The sequence below is a fragment of the Glandiceps talaboti genome, chromosome 7 (genome assembly GCF_964340395.1).
Source record: "Glandiceps talaboti chromosome 7, keGlaTala1.1, whole genome shotgun sequence".
Lineage (NCBI taxonomy): Eukaryota > Metazoa > Hemichordata > Enteropneusta > Spengelidae > Glandiceps > Glandiceps talaboti.
The window spans coordinates 4,331,912-4,351,786 of NC_135555.1; the positions used below are offsets into that span (position 1 = coordinate 4,331,912).

Below are 19,875 nucleotides of genomic sequence, written 5' to 3' on the forward strand. Positions count from 1 at the left end.
ATCACATCATTTTGGTTGATAAGACCATTTCTGAGGACAGTCATATATATGTACATATTTACACTGTACCAGCCATGATATGGGCAATGTGCCATCGTCATCAGTGCACACAAATGTGTCCACACAATATGATACACATCACAGCAGCACATGGGGGTTGTTATGCCATGTCAGTATAGCACAAAATGTATCAGTAAGTAGACATTGTTCCTGGTCAGTGGCAATCAAGCTGTAAGTGTTAGACTACTACCACTGTACCAGCGACTGATCATTGGCAAAGATCCATCCACTTGGGGAATGTCTTATTTTAGTACAACCTTTTGTGCTAGATCTTAAATTCTTAGAAAAGAATAAGGCCCCATGCCTGCACCACGCGCGAGAGAAACGCCACTCAAATTTAAATCCAGAAACACCCTTTGACAACGACATGTGGCTGGCAAGTCCGAATCACTGTTGTCCTCAAGCTTACTTCGTCGCTTCAGTGTCAGTAGTAGCTGCAACAGTTGTCGTGTTACTTTGGTTTCTTGGCTTTTTATCGTTCTGGAGTTTGCACTCACAGATAACAATTGTTGCAGCTATACCATACTTATGTTACCTCTAATGTCTGTGTCCAATTCGCCGAGGAAATCCTCGTAGGCTTGTTCCAAGTTCTGTCTGCTCGCCATTTTGATTTCCTAGTCTCGCTATTGAAGCCCGCCCCTTGCGGTCGGAAGGCGAAATTAAATACAAACAGTGAGAGATCAACTTGTGGTCGTGTTGATACAATCTAACTATTTTACATGTAAATGCCCGGGGATAGGCACTAGGCTGCACAATCATGTCTCGCCCACTGCTCGGTAAAGTGTGTATTGTGACTGGAGCAAGTCGTGGTATCGGAAAAGGAATTGCTTTGCAGCTTGGTGAAGCTGGTGCTACAGTTTACATTACAGGTAACTTTTATGGTCGTAGAACTTATACTAGAGAGTGGGACATAATTTATAAAATAGGGGCAAAAATTGAACATTGACGATATTTGTTTAATTATTAATGGTTCATGTACGCGTGAGACATGAGACGGCAACAGACGTATTATTAACAAATGTCATCAGGGAAATAGCAATATACATGGTGGGAACGATTGGGGGGGGGGGGGATACAAGGTGGAGGGGCTTGCAAAATTCTGATCGTCTAAAAGGCCTTGAAATGTTTTGCTCTCGATCGGTGACTCTTTGAACCAAAGTAAATGTCTGCCTGTCATTTACAAAATATAAATACCCCTGATACATTTTGAACCTTCTGAGTGTTGGCTAAAGTATATATCTCCAGGTCTTAAGAGATTTAATGTTGTGTATGAATGTACTAGAACGTAGTGCATTCATAATACTACCAAATTTTTTCAAAAAACAAATTATAGGATCAGCTCATGGTTTGTATGTTTTACAGGTAGAACACTAAAACCTAAGGAATCAGGAACAGCTGGCTCATTACAAGAAACCGCAGAAGAGGTAACAAGATAAATATAACTCTTAACTTGAACTTCTAACAATCAGGTTTCATACAAGAACTTACAATGTAAATCATTTTGAGAATATTTTGATAAGGCTGTTGCTATTGTGATCAATGTGGTGGAATATAATTAGAAGGTATGCATTGTTAAACATGTATAGTCTTATATAAAATATAATAATAAATTAAGTTACATAACTCGGTAGAATAGAGTCAGCAATGAGTTACAAATACAGACTTTGTCAATCTTATTAATTTAAAATCCAAAATAATACCCACTTGTCATCCATATGTCAACTGTAACTCTACTACATGCATACCATTACAATGTGACCACAGTGTAACTTACTGTAATATTGTACTTTGGTAGGTTGAAGCACGTGGAGGTAAATGCATACCAGTACAATGTGACCACAGCAATGACACACATGTTAAGAATTTGTTTGACAAAGTCAGTGAAGAACAGAATGGAAAACTTGATGTCTTAGTCAACAATGCCTACTCAGCTGTATCAGTAAGTGAAACTCATAGTTCCAACTCAGTCATTTATTTCATTTCAAATTGATTGTCACAAAAATATGTTTGTGTATGAAATACAGTACATTCTTCAACATTTCGCTATAAATCATACATACATAAAATTGTTTGTTGAATAGATGTAAATTTACTCATCTTGAAACATATGTTTTGTGTGTCATAGTTGAATACTTATGAAAATATTTGTCAAATCACCATTGACCATATTGTACGTTACTGAATCCGTGTACCATAATGACTCACAATATAGGTCTGAGTGTTTAAGTATCTTAATTTTGTATTTTTTACTAGTTTTCGGTTTTAGATCTTGTTAAAGTGGCCATATGGATGAGAATTTGGTATTTATTTTGGATTTTTATTTGATAAAACAGCTTCACCATGTTTTTCTACTGGAAAAATATTGTGAAATAACCTGTACCAAGTCCATGTTCATATCTCGATCAACTGCAAAACATTAAACAACGTGTAAAATGTTTGTTATTGTATGTACAATAACAAACTTTTTACACTTTTTGCAACTTTTTGCAATATATTGAGTTATGAACATGGACTTGGTATATGTTCTTTCACAATATTTTTTCCAGTAGAAAAACATAGTGAAGCTGTTTTATCAAATAAAAATCCAAAATAAATACCAAATTCTCATCCATATGGCCACGTTAATGTGATACAAATTAGATTAATTCAATCGCAAATTATGTTTCCAGACACTGGCAAAGGAAGCAGGAAAGAAATTCTGGGATTTTTCACCAGAATTCTGGGATGAAGTCAATGTGGTTGGATTAAGGTGAGTACATGAATTTCTTGATTTTCAATACAAAACATAACCATTATGGAAGATATATATAATGAAAATATGACCTAGATCTTGTGACAAGTGAAATTATAATTATGATGAAAATGTTTTAAAAGTTTTCAAAAATGAAGAATTTATGATGTATTACTAAAAGTGTTATTGTTCCATTTCAGAGGTCAATATATCTTGTTAATGTTTACACTTCAGAGGTCAATATATCTTGTTAATGTTTACACTTCAGAGGTCAATATATCTTGTTAATGTTTACACTCCAGAGGTCAATATATCTTATTAATGTTTGCACTTCAGAGGTCAATATATCTTGTTATTGTTTGCATTTCAGAGGTCAATGTATTTTGTTATTATTTAATTTCAGAGGTCATTACATTGCATCAGTATATGCAGCCAGAATGATGATACCAGCCAAGCAGGGTTTAATAATCAACATTTCATCTCCTGGTGGTATTTCATATTTATTTAACGTTGCATATGGAGTGGGCAAAGCTGGAGTAAGTTATCACTTATTTCTGTTCTCTTCACGACCCATTACATAAACAGTGTAGTCTAGTTCTCTGACCTATTCTTACTTCTAGCTGTGCAACGTACAGCATATAAAGAGTTTATGTCACAGAATTAGACAACAGATCACACTCAAGTAAACATTTGTCATCAGAATGATAGATTTCATCTTATACATGTCGAGTATCAAACAATAACTTTGAGTGTAAATGTTTGCAAGAGAACCCAACATGTATGCATTGATAATCAATTTAAAATGATTACATGTCCACAATAAAATCAAAGTATTTCTCATAAATGTTATCAATGTAAGTGCTTTTTCAATAAAAACAGTTTAAGTTTGCAATATTGTTATTACCTGTATCCGTTCTTAGCCATTGTTTGTTTGTTCTATTTACAGTGTGATAAAATGGCTCATGATTTTGCAAAGGAACTTCGTAAACAAAATGTTGGAGCTGTTTCTCTTTGGCCTGGAGCAGTCAAGACAGAGATTCTCCTTGATACAATGAATAGTCTAACAGAGGAGCAGAGGGAAAAAAATCCGGTAGACATTAATTAGTATTACATAAGTGAGATTTAATTTATAAGTGCATGTACACATGTAAACACATAAAAGGGATCATAAATGATGGAGTCCCAAGGTTTCATAAACATTACCAAAAGCAAGCATTTCAAAAGAAACTCAGTGCATAGCTATTCATTTTGTCTCATGGCTATCCTGCTTGAGAATATCTTTTGACATTCCATGGTGTAGATATGAACTAGAAGCCTGTGTGTTCATTACCTGATGTACTTCCATTAGCTAACTTAGAAGCCTGTGTGTTCATTACCTGATGTACTTCCATTAGCTAACTTAGAAGCCTGCATGTTCATTACCTGATGTACTTCAATTAGCTAACTTTGAAGCCTGTGTGTTCATTACCTGGTGTACTTCCATTAGCTAACTTAGAAGTATAGTATACACTGTTGATTTCTTTTTCCTTATCACAGACGATGAAAATATTCCTCCGCGGAGAATCACCAGAATATGCTGGAAAAGCTGTCATACATTTGGCATCAGGTAAGTTGTGTGCATGCTTCTTTGTACTGCGATTGTATTCCACAGGTGTCACTGTCTACCATCATGTCATATATATATATATATATAATTGTGCAATGGATTTTGCACTTTAAATTTGAAGATTATGGCCAGAAACTGGAAAAACTGTTGTACATCTCACATCAGGTGATTCATACGCAGTTATTGCATGGAAGGTTAAACTCAGTGTATATCCTTGAAATGCACTCATTGGGTCAAATCAGTAAAATATGATAATTAGTTCTTGTACAGTGGCCAAGAGTTTAATTACTTATGAAGCTTAAAAAAATAATTGTTTGGTTCCGGTTACCCGACCCCACCTAGATTTTCATTGCCAACCCTAAACCTTTTTTTACATATTCGTGAAAAAAATGACAAAATTGCAAAAAGCGTTGAAGTCTCACGAAAAGTAGTGAATGTAGAAACTGACATCAACTATAAAAACACAAAATAAAACTGTTCTTAAAATCTGTGATGGCTGTACATCTGATAGGAAGAAATAAACAACACAGAGACCATTTGGAAAACATTGGAAAAGGTGAACTAGACACTCACACAGAAAAAAATACATAATAAAATGTTTTTTTAAAAATTGTACCTACCCCCACCTATTCTAAAATTAAGCATATTTTAGAACCACACGATTTTTTTTATTTGGCCTGAGTAACAGTTTGACAAAGCCTGTTTATTATTATTATTTTATTAGAACCCTAGGTGTCTGCTCTGTATTTGGTTCCTTTTGTATTTGTTTTTGTTGTCATTAACAAAATACAGAGCAGACACTGTGTACACCATATACCCTATATGAAATGTGTTTGGTCTATGGTGTAAGGGTGGTTTGTGTGCGTGTGCATGTGTGTTTTGTCATGAAACCTCATGATTAGTCTCACTGATCTTGATATATCATTTAATAGCATTGCAAGCTAAGATGAAATCTGTATTACAATTGCACATATTGATTGAACAACCACAATATAGTTTGGAGTTTGCATGGAATAGCAAAAAAAGTAACATCTACATGTACAAAGTATGACAAGAATCTTAAGTTTATGTTGATCAAAAATGTTGCTGCAACTGTATGTTTGTTTCATAGATCCAAATATCATGAAGAAAAGTGGTCGAATCTTAATGGCAGGAGATCTTGCAAGAGAATATGGATTCAAAGACATTGATGGCAGAGATCCTTTTCACTTCAGGTGTCTCAAAGATTTAATATCACAAAGTGGTCATACATGGCTGGCAATGATGGTACCAGGGTTCATTATGATACCATATTGGATGATTGCAGTCGGAACTCACAAATTTTGAATTTGCTATCTTATCCCTATGAAAAACATTAGCCTGTTTGAAGTGCAACTGTGATTTTCTGTTTAAATCTCTCCTTGCCTGTTTACGGTGCAACCGGTATATTTTTTAATCTCTCCTAGCCTGTTTGTGGTGCTAGTGATATATTTCTAGGTATGAGAGGTTAAGCGGAATACACCACTAGCACTGGCTGTTTTGTGATACTAAGTTTGTACACGGCTTAGAGCAGTTTTCATTTCTATACCAACACAATGGAAAATAAAAATACTAATTTTATTGAGATAGTATCTACTGTTTCAGTTTCAATATTTTATTTCAACTTTGTATTGTATACTTAAAGTTTGACAGCCTATTGTATCTTATTAAAATGATTATATACAATGAAAAATAATAAACCAAAACACATGATATAATTTTGTATTCAACATGACAAGTTTATTGAGTATTGTGTAGTGGCTGTAGCTGCTTCACAAATCTGCAGTGTAAATACATATACTAGATACAATATGAATAATCTCCATCAAGATAAAGTTTGTTAAATCTAAACATTCCAGTGTTGTGTAAATTTACATAATACAAGTTTGTTTTTAGAGAATACAGACATTCAACCCTATCATTAGCGGTCAATACAACATTGTTTTCTTACAGCCTTGTCACAAAGTCTTTGCAAATCGGAGTTTCTACAAAACAGGTAAAAATGTCTTTGCAAAAAAGAAAATAGACAATATTCATACGGTGTTATTGCTGTACAATTTTTACAAGTTGGGCATTTATTACTTGTATTGTCTAATTTGTCATCTGGCAAGAAATATTAAGATACAACTATTTTCAATGTCCATGTCACCGACGTATCCAACCCTGTATGCAAGTAACTTACTGTTACATCTATGGAAATTAGATTTCATCACAAGTTTAATCATTATGGTATGATGTGCAACTATTATGCTTCAACAATCAATCTTGTACTAATGCTAATTTCAAGTCCCAATCAGCCCTGTCTGGTGCCAACCAACATCAGCAGAACTCTTGTATCCACAGTAGTATCAATTATTATTCTGAGATTTGACCTTTTCAAATTTGGATTTGCATGATGATTGGATGTAAGTGAAAGTGTGTTCACCTTTGACCCCTCTATGAAATCCATGACCCTGCAGCCTCTTTATATATTGTTTTGTGATTTATTCTACTTGACCTTTTTAAAAGGTTCTCAAACCTCAAAGTTTTCTGTTAATTGTATGTACATTAATCTGTTCCAAAAATGACAAAATTTAGACAGCTAAAACATACTACTAGTTCACAAACAGCCTTTTACACAAAATATAGGCTAATTATAGAGCAGATCTGTTATCATACACTTTCAATTTAAGTTCTAATTTCATTTCAGTTTAGAAAATAACAAACAACAAACACAAAAAAGCCTTGAAGGATGATTTTCGGCATGACTCAGCAGGTTGGTTTTTAGTTTACTTTGTGACTTCATGAATGGCATGGGCAAGGTAAGCATTGTTCTTAGATGAGATCCCTGCCACCGAGATACGGCCATCTTTAGTTAGGTATACAGAGTGATCTTTGGTAATTTTTGCAACCTGCAGACAAAAAATAGATTGATAAAGATTAGGTGAGAAATACATTCAGTACTTCTGTGCAATTCTTGGTACCTACAATAGTATTTCATCTCATGCTAGAGGGTCAAAATGGAACAAGGTTGACTTCTCATATGTGCTTATAGTAATGCATGTGTAATGCATTAAGTCATGGTGTTGACTAAGAAACTGAAAGTGTGTTATCTTATGACATGTCAAGGTGGTAGAATTATATTTCAGGAACTGAGATTTGAAGATGATAAGTTAGCTGTAAAGTTTTATGATTTCTGGCTTATTAAAATGTAATAAGGGTAAACAGTTGGCAAATACTTCTGTTTGTTTAAAATTGTCTGTAACCACTCCAAATATACTTGTACATGTACTTGCATTCATAAAGTTCAAACTGGTCTTTCCTAAGATCAATATTTCATGGAGTATAGCCCTTTTACCAGGATTACAAAACCATATTGAAAACACTGATCATGAATCCTCACCTGGTCTGGCGTTAGTCCAGTGAAACAAAACATGCCAATTTGGTCTATGATGTGCTGCCAGTTGCGAGTAGATCCTTCCTTTTTAAGGTTAGCAACAAGCTGTTCTCTCATGTTGATGATTCTGTCTGCCATTCCCTTAACTTCACCCAACCTAAAAAAATAAACATACATCACAAATAAGACATAAATACAAATAAAACACACAAAAACACAAAATAGTAAAAAAAAAAATTTGAATAGTCAGATGAGCTCATATAAAAACAAACTTGAGGAGTCACTTATTGCAGACTCCTTAGTTCTGGTGTTAAATGAGATAGTAGATGCCACTCATGGTTCACGGAGTAGCCTGACAACATTCAGATTTATGCTTGATTTATGTGTAAACTCTTTGTCATGCTAAAGTTAGGGTGTCTCTTACCATTGACTCCTTAGTTCTGGTGTCAAGAGGATAGTAGATGCAATTCTGGGTCCACTGAGTGGTGGATTGGAATACATTGGTCTGATGATAATTTTCAGCTGAGATTCCACACGCTTGGCTTCTTCCTCAGATTCACAGACCATTGTAAATGCACCGACACGTTCACCTGTAAAATAGAACTAGGTGAAAATCTTGGCCAACAAGGCTGCAGTCCATTCAACATGTACCATAGAGCATGGAGGTATAAATACAACTAAACCTTCTTTCTTGCCTCGCGTTATCAATAAATTTGTAAGAATAGAGTACTTTGTGGCAAATGGAAGTTAAAATCATAATGCCTACAGTGTTAAGATAGCTACATGACTGCATTTCAAAGAGATGCAGAGTTTATATGAAAATAACTGGATAGTACTATTTATACAAGCATAAGATTTGAACTGGTCTGTCTCTGATTCAATTCCCTATGTGCGGATACAGCATACTACTGTTTCTAACTAAAGTCGTGGGTTATCACCACAAGAGAAATACAGACTCATTGCTGTATTGAATACCTACCATACAAACCCATGTTCTTTGCAAATGACTGAGACAGAGCAATATTGTGACCCTCGTCTACAAACATCCTCATAGCTGCAGCATCTTTGTCAATGTCTCCACTAGCAAAGCCTTGGTAAGCCATGTCAAAGTACGCCAACAAATTACGTGACTAGATGTAAAAGTACAGAAATATTATAAGTTTATATGAAAGCTTTGTCAATGTCTCTGCTAGCAAAGTCTTGCTATAACTTGTAAGCCTAAGCCCATGTCAAAGTAAGTCAACAATTGAACCGGTGGAGTACAAATAGGAACATACAAAGTAAGAACATGTGAAATCTATGTCAACAGCATTACTGGGAAGTCTTCTTAGGCACATCAAAGTATGAGACTGGATTTGAAAGTAGTATGACATCTAGGATTTATGTGGAATCTGAGGTGGGAATCTTTGCTAATGTTTCCATTGGCACTGTTTTGACGTGCAACATCAGAGATTGTATCCCATCATATTGAGACAGATGTATACATAAATCATGTATCATGTGGCACTGTTGTTTTGATGTGCAACATCAGAGATTGTATCCCATCATATTGAGACAGATGATATACATAAATCATGTATCATGTGGCACTGTTGTTTTGATGTGCAACATCAGAGATTGTATCCCATCATATTGAGACTCTGATGTATACATAAATCATGTAACATGTAAACTTTTCATGTCATACCTTTCAAAGGTGTGGGTAATTTCAATGTAGAAATAAGAAGATGAATGAGAAAAGGATAACCAATAACAGCATGAATACAACTGTAATATGACAGCAGTATCAAAATAGTTGGGATTGTATTTACAATATATATGTCACAAAACATGCCTGCAAGTGTATTTATAAAATATAAGTTTACCTTGATAACACTGCATAGTTCCTTCCATTGCTCTGGCTGTAAACATTAAGACAATATGCATTTATTGTACAATGGGAATTGAAACTGAAGAAAAGTTTCTTCATCTTCACAAACATATGCTTGCTAGATGTGTTTACAGTAGTTCCATATGTGTTTGGTTTGTATATTCATATTAGTCTAGATGCTATCTGTGGCCTGGAGTCTCTTCTCATGTCTAGCTCAGTGAGGTGCTGAGATGAAATTTCACATTCAAATGAAGCCACCCATACAGTTATATGCAATTCAACACAAATAGAAGACGAAAAACACTTTGTTCTACAATGTCCCATTTATGATTTACACAGGCAAGACCTATTTAATGACGCTGATATATATATTGATAATTTTATAAACTTACCAGAAGAACAAAAAATTTAAAGAAACAATGAACAACACAAACCTAATTATTGCACTTGGCAAATATATCAAATTAAGCAATCTACAAAGAGACCACCACCTACAAAATAATTGTAATACATAATCAAATATACATCTCCATAAATCTGTCAAATTACCATACGCTATTTTTCCCTTTCTTTTCATTGAATAGCTTTTGTAGTTCATTAGTTTTATGTTATGTAATGATTCTTTTAGATAGTTTTACCTTTGTTATTATTTTCATGTTTTGTACAATTAACAACTTCCTGGGGTTTTGTTACATGTACTCAAATACACTGGATTAAACATCATGTCAGTGTCTTTGTTATTCAATCAAAGAATTCTGCCCAATGATAAGTTAGAGTTTATTGGGGGCAGGTACATAATGTCCAAATATGGTACAGTGATGTCCAAATATGGTACATTAGTCATATCAGGACCTACTTATCTACTGTTTACGTCATTCTAATAGTTGGGGGTTTACTCATTTGAATGAACAACTTTTGGTTCATGGTATCTCATTCAGCTAGATGGGGGGGGGGGGGGATCTTGAGATTTGAAGCCAAGGATAGCCCCTAGACTAAATTCATATGTGCACTGTTGATATTATCATGCAGAATACAAAGAGAATACATCAAGAGATTCATTTGTATACTTGCTAGAGTTTTATTTCAAAACAACAAACACAAAATAAACAAATTGAAAGTGAACAAAAGTGACGTACCTTGGGGTCTACACCAGTTGGATTATGAGCACACGCATGAAGGAGTATGATTGATTTCTCTGGAATTTTCTGTCAGAACAAGATTCACACAAAACTTGTTAATAATAATTGTGTAAATTGAATACTTTACAAATTTGCTATGATAAGACACATTAATTTTCAAAATACAGTATGCTGACATAGTCTTTAGAAGAAGTAACTGTTACTTTTTTGATCATACATCAATGTGTTCAGATTCAGATTAAAGGGATACATGCAGCAAGCCCCCACAAGGCCATTACCCTTCAATTTATTGACCTATCAGAAGTCATCTTTACTACCACCCAGTGTCATCTGGGAGAAGTCATAGCTTGGCAAACACAGTGAATACATACAACCACCTTGAAATAGCACCTCATGGCATGAACCACATAGCATTGAGTAATAAATTGTCAATTGCCCCCCATTAGATTAGTTTAGTGGGTATGGCTTACATATATGAAAACCCATAAAGGTTAGAATTGAGATATGTAGAACAAAAAATGCTTAATAATTAAAGCTGATTACAAACTTTAACATGCAGGGTTCTTGTCATACTGACCAGCACTGGTTGGTGTCAACTGACACTCGCAAAAATAAACAAGCTTACGAATCAGTCCCAATGTATATGCAACAAGTGCTATATTGAAATATTGATTTACCTAATAAATATCAATGTTATGAATATCAATTACCAACCAATACTCATTTAGGACTAGGGAGAATTCTGAATAAAGTGTAGTTAAACAAATGTAACGAACACATTATGTGACTTACTGAAATATCTTCCATTGCCCCAGCAAAATCAAAACCACAGGTATTAGAGTCATAGTAACGATACTGTTTAACCTCCATCCCACAATGCCTGTAATATTAATATATATACATAATGGATTTAATCAATATTAGCAGGTGGCATACATTGGCTCATTCTATTTTTGATTACAAAAGAAAGATTATCAAAAAATACACATCTTGTACTTCAGAAGTTCATAGGGCACTGGTTTCAGAGATTGATATTTCTGAGACCAACATCAAACAGGACTGTGACAAAGTGTGTTTGGAAGATACATACAACTACCATACTATCACTAGGATAGCAGAAATATACATTCTACTTCATCCGGTGTAATTTCTACCATCTTGCCTCAAATTTCACAATCAACTGACAAAATATCATCCTGTGGCTAGCCAAGGATTGATATTCCAAATAAAGACATATGCAAACCCATATTTATGGAATTTCATTTTCTTGCACACACAATTTCATTTATATCATTCAACCTTCAATTTCCTATAGTATATGTCATTCTAAATTTGCACATCACCCTGGGAGTCATGTAGTATTTCACACATACACACTTCACGTTAAGTGTACTTACTTTACAAGTGGAACGTGGTTACCCCATGTTGGTTTGGGCATCCAGACTTCCTTGACGCCAGGAAAAAACTTGGCAAGGAATGCAAATCCAATACGCAAAGATCCAGTACCAGAGATGCCTTGTATTGTAATGTTCTGTCAGATACAATACAATATAATAGGAGTTCAGAGGAAAAGATTTGAAAAATAACATACATGTGAATGTTGAAGAAATCTTTGTAAACTATGATAAACTGTATAAACTGGACAACAGTGGAGTGCAGACAATGTTATCCATGAGATCGAGATTGTTCCACTCATTTATGGAGCACAGATAAAATGAGTATTTGTTTGGCTGCTATTGAATGGAGAGTGTGAATTAGATCATCTGGTTGTACATTTGAAGGCTACTATTGTACGGCATGTAAACATGATGCATTATGATGCATTCTGATACAGAACACCCTCTGTCAAAACTTTCTACATAAGAAGCATTTTGATATAGAGAACTCTCATAGAATCAGTACAAGCAAAAAGTATTTCAAAATCACTACTAGCCTGTCAACTTGTAGTACAGCGACACAATTAAATTAAATAGTGTGTCCTTATGATAGCCGAGAATATGCTGATGAAGCCTTTAACTGTCAGAGAGAACTGTTTGGACAAACACCTCTTCTTGATCAGATTTTTAATCAGATTGATACATAATGATAGAAACACCAGCCTACCCTTGGAAACGGTTAAATAATGTCACATTGATAAAAACATCTTTATACACCAGCCTAGTATTGGAGTCATGGACTCTTGTAAGTCATGTGATAAAAATTCCTGTACATGATTGGACATACCCTTTTATCCTTCAGCACTGAGCAATCCTCTCCAAAGGCTAGAATGGATGCAGCTTTATGGAAATCAGGCAAACCAGTAATACCAAGGTATTCTTTGTCCAAGTTCTTGGATCGAATGACGTCTTCTGCCTGGTGGTCATAGATTGGTATAATGGAAAATATATTGTTGATAGAATTCAATTAACATTACAGCTGATCATAATCAAGTGAAATAATTCTTCAAATATACAAAATCTGTTTGCTAGCATTACATATTTTTGTAAATTGACACATATCAAAAGTAATTTCCATTTAGTTAGTCATGGTCACTGACTGTGTTATCACTATATAATACATCACTCAGCCAAGTTTCAGAGAGACCTTATTTACCTTGCGAACACTTGGCAAGACATATGGTTTGCCATTATCATCACGATAAGCTCCAACTCCAAGGTTCATTTTGTTAGGGTTAGTGTCTTTCTTGAAGGCCTCTGTGACACCAAGAATTGCATCTGGTGGTCCCATCTCAACACCACTCCACCATGAACTATCAATAAATGTCAAAATATTGTTCAAGTGTACATCTGCAAATAAGGTTTCTTTATCGTGTAGCTTAGGAACTAACCTCTTTGTAGGGACATTGTCATGAATGTGGTCCTTGAACACTGATAAAAATTGGATAAACATTCTGACAGGTGTCACAGAAATATAAAGTACACATGACAAGTGTAGACAAATTAAGTTGATTTATTTTCATAGTGAACTGTGATCCTATAAAACTCTTGGGTAGAGAAACTTAAATATATTATATTTGTTAATGCGAGAATGAATGTTCATGGACTCTGGTTCATAGTATCAAATGAACATTTCTACTCAATCACAAAAATTGTTGTGGAAGCAAATTCTAAATTTTCGCTATTGTCTGTCAGCATTTCAGGGGTTTGCAATCTTTCTCAAAAACATCAATTACAGTTCTCACTTACAGTGTATAGCTTGTGTGTACTGCATATACACCATGATATATACGAGTGTCCTTTCACTTCTTTGTTCATGTGTGTGTATTAAAGTACTGTATGCATATAGTCAGTATGTGAATGTCTGGTACCACAGTTATGTTGGGTTTTTTAGAATTTAGTTTCAGTGTCTGTAAATCTAGTATACCGTAATTCCCATTTTTGTCATCTAATTATGGATCTACTTAATCCTATGGGGGAGTAATTTGTCTCTACACACACAAAAATATGAGTTGGGAAAAACAGGATTATTATCACCAAATTCATTCCTTGAATTGGAAATATATGTCTGGTTACATACTTAATCAAATCACTTAGCATGTGTGATAACAAGAATGACACGGTATACGGGTAGGGTAAAAGGTGGGCGGGTCAACGACCTCAACTTGGAAAAGGTGTTGAGTATCTTCGCGACAGACACCAGTCTGTGCACCGGCATGGCAAACAACTTTCACTGTGGGGTCCACTGCACAGACGTGCAGACATACGTATGATAGCCATAAAAAGACGAAATACATGTATACGCTGGCGATATCAGACAGATAACGTCTTGTACAACCCTTCAACATCGAAAAACACTATTCAATGGTTAAAACTAACGTGAAAACACGTTCTAGTTCTTCAATATGCCGCAGTATACTATAGCTATACTTGTGTACTACGTGACACTGACAATGCCAGACATGTTGATTGTATCATGTAGTTGACTAAATTTGCACACATTTTGAGCAAGAATATTTAACCAAATGTCGCCAAGATACTTACCTGGCTCTCGAAGATGCGACATAGATAACACCCTTTGAATGGTGTTGTCTAAATGACGCAGCTGCCAGCGATTTCGCACAGGTTCTGAGAGCCATTTCGCCTGTCCTCCAATGTTTCTGACCTGCAAATGACCTTCTTTTCCTTGCCACTCACGCTTGGTGCTCGTGTTTTAAAATCACGCAAAGTAGCGTGTGACTACACATGATCCACAATGGTATTTGCATATAACAGTACCTTGATAGACCACGTGATGAAGTTCGAGAATAGCCCGTGTCAAAGGTGATTAAGATGGCGGCCTGCATAAGAATTCGTCCGCTACAAGTGGGAGGAGCAATATATGTCAGACAACAGTCGAGAAAATCTCTTTTAAATACGTGTTATCCATGTGTAAGGTGGAAGTCAAGTAAACTTTCTTACAATGAACAATATTGCATGGACCTTGTCCGGTAAGTCAGGAAAAAGAAACACCTCAGTACAACACGAGACTGTACACTTTATGCAAAAACTTACAAGTGACTACTGGTATACAGTGAAGGGGAAACTCCACTGTCTATATGGCTGTACTTGTAGTGTGAAGCACCATGGAGGCAGAATAACAGTCTTTTGTACCTCCATGGTAGTACATATAACCATAGACGTAGACTTCCTGATCTTGTTTGGACTCTGATTAAATTTACCTCATCTCATGTAATATTTGATCATGAAAATAAATACTTCTATTGTTGCAGAGTCCTCTTCATTTTCCCCAATGTGCATATGTGTTCCAATAATGTTGGTATTATTTTTAGTAATAGTTAATTGTAATGTACTTACTTTTTCCTAATGTATCGTAAAGAAACGTTTGTAGGATGGATTATTTAGGTCCTTGTTCTTGAACAATTTATAAAAAAAAATTTTAAAATGACAAACACTTCATACATAGAGAATTATGATTTCACAAATGGTGTAACAAGTAGCAACAAGACGATGGAGTATCTTGCCATAGGACAGATACTAAAATTGTTAAACCAGTTAGGATATGAGTTTTTTGTTTTCTTTTTAATTTGTAGGAAACAAGATTTTGAAAACTTTCTGTGTACACTTTTACTACCAGAAGAAGCTAGGGCAGCATCATTTGCTATACGGGCATTTAATGTTGAGTTAGCATCCGTTATGGATATGGTGTCTGAGAAAATGATTGCTAAGATGAGGATGCAGTTTTGGAGAGATGTTGTGGATGAAATTTATGAGGTAAGTAAATAATCATGATAATATGGCCATGATATTATCAATGTTAGTCTCAGTGAAAAGTGCAATATGACTTTTAGACTCATGCCAGTTCCGGAGACGTTAATACTGCTGAATAATTAAATCATTGAGTAAAAGATGGAGCAAAACGTCACATTTATTCCTAATTTACCTTTCCAAAGTAACTATATTTTACTGTCCAATTGATGCTTTGAATCAAGAACAATATATTTTCCACTTGTAAAGTTGCTATGCATAATATTCTTGATTTTTTTCAGAAATCACCAAGAGAGAGTCCCATCATTGTAGAATTATACAGAGCATTTGTGACTCATAATTTGACCAAGAGGTGGTTTAAAAGAGTTATAGATGGTAGAGTAAGTTGATAACAATAGTTTTGTCATTTAAAGTGTACACTTGAAGTCTTCACAGTAAATGATGTACAAAAACAAAAATTATGTAAAATGTTAATCCTCTTTCTACCAGGCCCCCAGGGCATTTGTTTGTACACAAAAAACAACAATTTCGGATTAACAAGATCATTGCCAGTACCATTATCAAGTTTGATGACTGAATTCTTCAAATTTCTACTTCATCAGACAATAGTGTGAAGTTACTGTAAATTTGAAATGCAAACTTTGCTTAATTAAGTACGTAAAGGCCACTTAGCTTATCAGAATTAAGTTCATACATGCCACTTAGCTTATCTGAATTAAGTACATGTATGCCTGCAAAACTTATGTATGGTCTATTCTAAATGTAACCATGTGTGCATTTGTAGTTTTAAGTTTGGATAAATAACCTTCAGGACATACACATACAATTTTCAAAATGGCAAATGTTATACTTACAGCATTATTGTCTTGTCATTGTCACTAGGAAACCAATCTTAATAATTCATACAGAAGTTTGTCTGATGTGGAAGAATATGCTGAGTATACTTCATCTTCACTGCTTTACTTAATCTTAGAATCTATGGGTATGTACAATAGACCAGAATCCTATGTATATTTCACTGCTTCACCACTCCAGGAAATAAAAGCATTTTTGTAAACTTTGGGTTGTAGAGAGTCATTTCTCGTATTTTTCAGCAATCACACATAATGTAAGTGATGTAAAATCATAAATTGACTAAAGTTTACAAAAATGATGTTATTTCCTGGAGTGGTGTTTTCCTTTAATTTTAGAATCTATGGCTATTTACAATAGACCACAATATGTACTGTAGTATTATCATTTATGTATGTAGGGATTTAAACTCATTTCATGATAATATATACAGTATTGGCCAAACCTGATTTTGTCTTTTAATAGTTCAACAATCATCCTTGAAATACCTGAAAGCAAATAGAGCAGACAAAATAAACCTGAAAAATTAGTGTAAAATTTGATGTGTGAAAAACCACTTGTGCTCGAAAGTATGACATAAGAGGAAGACAATCGTTGAAAGTTGTCTCAACAATTGAATAGAGAGAGTTATCTCCAGTGTCTATATTCTGCTAAGTCATCTATTGTTGTTGCATTCAAATTTATTATTCCTGATTTTTGTGGTTATCAGTACCCAAATATAATTTACTCCTACCTTTACGCTATATGAAATTAATGTTTAGTATTTATTTGGTATGCCATTTGCCTTATACAGGTGTGTGAAATAGACGTGCCTTATATAGGTATACAAACTGTTATTCAAATCAATATTACCATATTTGGTATTCCTTTGCTACATATAGGTATACGAAATGTACATGCAGATCATGCAGCCACTCACATTGGAAAAGCTCAGGGTATTGTCACATTACTCAGATCCACACCATATCATGCCAGTAAGAGGAGGGTCTATTTACCTATGGAAATTCTTATCAAGGTATGGGTAGAATGATTATTTCCTTTCCACCAAAGAGTTCATTCATTTTAGATGTAGTTTGATTATAGGTAGTTTAGCAGTGAAAACTTTCAATCAGGTTTGCTATAGCAGAAGTTAAAATGCAACTTGCCAGCTTATTGATTTTGGCAAATAATACTAAACACAGATATGTTTTAGCACTGATAATCTTATTCTCTGTAGCATGGTGTACCAGAGGAACAAATCATCAAAGGCAAATCAGACAAAAAATTGACAGATGTGATTTATGAGATAGCCAGTCAAGCTCATGTACAGTTAGAAAAGGTGAGTTATTTAATTATAATTTTCTATGTCACATATTATGATGACTTTCTAGTTTGCATACTTAGATATTATTCGCCAATATTTTCCTTCATTCAACCAAGGAAAATATGAATGGCCTAAGTGGCTTTGTAGCAACTCATAGTGACAAAACCCTTAGGTCAATGGTATTTTCCAGCTGAATGAAGAAAACTATTGGGAGAATGATATCATTACACCATAATATCAAAGAAAAATGAGGGAAAGTAATGTCAGTTTTGAATGTTTTTACTCATATTTCGAACACAACAGAACCGATGACATAGACACATGTTGTCGTGATGTAGAACAACCAGTTTATAAATTCCATATTTTTTGTTCAACATTGCTTGTTCATGGTATAAGACATAATTATACAGGGTATGTAGTACTGTCATTGACTTCAGTGCAGGTGATCACAATTATTCACCAAGTACAACAATTGCAGGATATAAGTACATAAGGTTTTCATTAATTCTTTGATAAACATGGTGATTTGTGTTATTTCATGTTTATCATGATGTCATCATTGAAACTGTATCAAATACCTTGTGTATGTTTTTAAAGTGAGACAGGCATAATTATGGAAATGATTCAACTAGCCAAATCTCTAAAATACTGTTTTTCAGGCAAGGTCTCTGAAGAAAGACGTGCCAAAGGAAGCACTTCCAGCATTTCTAGTGACAGTTCCATTAGCTACATATCTGAAGAAAATACAGAAAGTGGACTTTAATATATTCCATCCCAGTCTACAACAAAGAAATACAATGCTACCATTCTCACTGTGGATGCAGTCTATGAGGAAAACCTACTGAATACATATATTCAGTAATTTAGTAATCTGATGAACTGCCATACCCTCAGTGTACTACTATCACTTTCTGATACAGGTGGTTGAAGCTCAGATTCTACACTAACAATCTGCGGACTATTTTGTTCCTTGCTCCAGGAAAAGATAAATCAACAGATCTGTCCAGTTCCAAGTAGCACTGACAAGAATAAGGAACAAAGTGATGCTCTGCTTAGTACTTTCCAAGTTCAGAAGCTTGGTTTGAATGCATAGATGTGTATACAATGTATATACATCTGAATATATTGGAGAATTTTACCTACACAATTCGGATAGTCTCCCTGATACTGGAATGTTTGCTATGCCATTTACAAACATGTATGCTGTGAAGACTACCTATAAATACATTGTATAGCGGTTAAGATATGCATTCAAAATCAAAGAAGAACGTTTCTGCAAATATTTCTACATTTTCCTGAACGGTAATAGAGAAATAAAACATGTACCAGTGTTAATGCAGACTTAAATTAGAAGTATTATTGGGTCCAATATTTTTCAGGACTGTGTCTATTTTCAATAATGCTAAGATCTCAAATTTAGTGTATTTTGTACTGAGACCAGTCTATAATCATGTCTTTGGGTATTGTTGTGTGTGATACAGCCTTGCCAAAACTGAATAACTCCCCAGGATTACTCCAAGTTACATATTAGGACAGTAAACGGATGTGCTTTCTGCAAAAAGAATGGTATATATAATAGTGGAGTGAACATGTAGTAAATGACAAAAAAAACAGAGTACTACTGTTGTCTTTCATAACTTAAATGTTTATAGTTAAGTTTGCCTTCTGCAAAAGAATATACACTACTGATTACAGCTATTTATTTAAACATCTTGA

At 34.6% G+C, this 19,875-nt stretch overlaps 3 protein-coding genes across 3 annotated transcripts; 2 read left to right on the forward strand and 1 right to left on the reverse strand.

Moving 5' to 3' along the window:
• The first annotated feature begins 790 nt into the window (after positions 1 to 790).
• LOC144438281 (dehydrogenase/reductase SDR family member 1-like) lies at positions 791 to 6,061 on the forward strand. The gene is made up of 8 exons (XM_078127334.1): positions 791 to 929; positions 1,423 to 1,484; positions 1,856 to 1,999; positions 2,730 to 2,809; positions 3,195 to 3,327; positions 3,738 to 3,881; positions 4,328 to 4,397; positions 5,509 to 6,061. The coding sequence occupies exons 1-8, from the start codon at positions 818 to 820 to the stop codon at positions 5,721 to 5,723; spliced, it is 960 nt and encodes a 319-aa protein (XP_077983460.1). The 5' UTR covers positions 791 to 817; the 3' UTR covers positions 5,724 to 6,061.
• A 69-nt stretch (positions 6,062 to 6,130) lies between these two features.
• On the reverse strand, positions 6,131 to 14,937 carry LOC144438280 (aspartate aminotransferase, mitochondrial-like). Its single transcript, XM_078127333.1, has 11 exons — positions 14,781 to 14,937; positions 13,393 to 13,549; positions 13,024 to 13,152; positions 12,198 to 12,331; positions 11,593 to 11,680; positions 10,798 to 10,866; positions 9,657 to 9,692; positions 8,771 to 8,921; positions 8,216 to 8,381; positions 7,798 to 7,948; positions 6,131 to 7,306 (listed from the first exon to the last, which is right to left on the reverse strand). The coding sequence occupies exons 1-11, from the start codon at positions 14,873 to 14,875 to the stop codon at positions 7,184 to 7,186; spliced, it is 1,299 nt and encodes a 432-aa protein (XP_077983459.1). The 5' UTR covers positions 14,876 to 14,937; the 3' UTR covers positions 6,131 to 7,183.
• Positions 14,938 to 15,917: 980 nt separating this feature from the next.
• On the forward strand, positions 15,918 to 19,390 carry LOC144437816 (NADH dehydrogenase (ubiquinone) complex I, assembly factor 6-like). Its single transcript, XM_078126843.1, has 6 exons — positions 15,918 to 16,010; positions 16,286 to 16,384; positions 16,887 to 16,986; positions 17,738 to 17,871; positions 18,073 to 18,174; positions 18,819 to 19,390. Exons 1-6 carry the CDS (start codon positions 15,933 to 15,935, stop codon positions 19,002 to 19,004), a joined length of 699 nt encoding a protein of 232 aa, XP_077982969.1. The 5' UTR covers positions 15,918 to 15,932; the 3' UTR covers positions 19,005 to 19,390.
• The last annotated feature ends 485 nt before the right edge of the window (positions 19,391 to 19,875 follow it).

Bases quoted from the DNA above. Each gene is read 5' to 3' on its own strand.
- LOC144438281 (XM_078127334.1), top strand. From the start codon at position 818: ATGTCTCGCCCACTGCTCGGTAAAGTGTGTATTGTGACTGGAGCAAGT. The intron at 1,485-1,855 runs GTAACAAGATAA...GTACTTTGGTAG, and splicing joins TACAAGAAACCGCAGAAGAG to GTTGAAGCACGTGGAGGTAA. The intron at 2,810-3,194 runs GTGAGTACATGA...ATTTAATTTCAG, and splicing joins GTCAATGTGGTTGGATTAAG to AGGTCATTACATTGCATCAG.
- LOC144438280 (XM_078127333.1), bottom strand. From the start codon at position 14,875: ATGGCTCTCAGAACCTGTGCGAAATCGCTGGCAGCTGCGTCATTTAGA. The intron at 13,550-14,780 runs GTAAGTATCTTG...ATTTATTGATAG, and splicing joins GTCGCATCTTCGAGAGCCAG to TTCATGGTGGAGTGGTGTTG. The intron at 7,307-7,797 runs GTGAGGATTCAT...TTTTGTCTGCAG, and splicing joins CTGGACTAACGCCAGACCAG to GTTGCAAAAATTACCAAAGA.
- LOC144437816 (XM_078126843.1), top strand. From the start codon at position 15,933: ATGGATATGGTGTCTGAGAAAATGATTGCTAAGATGAGGATGCAGTTT. The intron at 16,011-16,285 runs GTAAGTAAATAA...GATTTTTTTCAG, and splicing joins TTGTGGATGAAATTTATGAG to AAATCACCAAGAGAGAGTCC. The intron at 18,175-18,818 runs GTGAGTTATTTA...ACTGTTTTTCAG, and splicing joins CTCATGTACAGTTAGAAAAG to GCAAGGTCTCTGAAGAAAGA.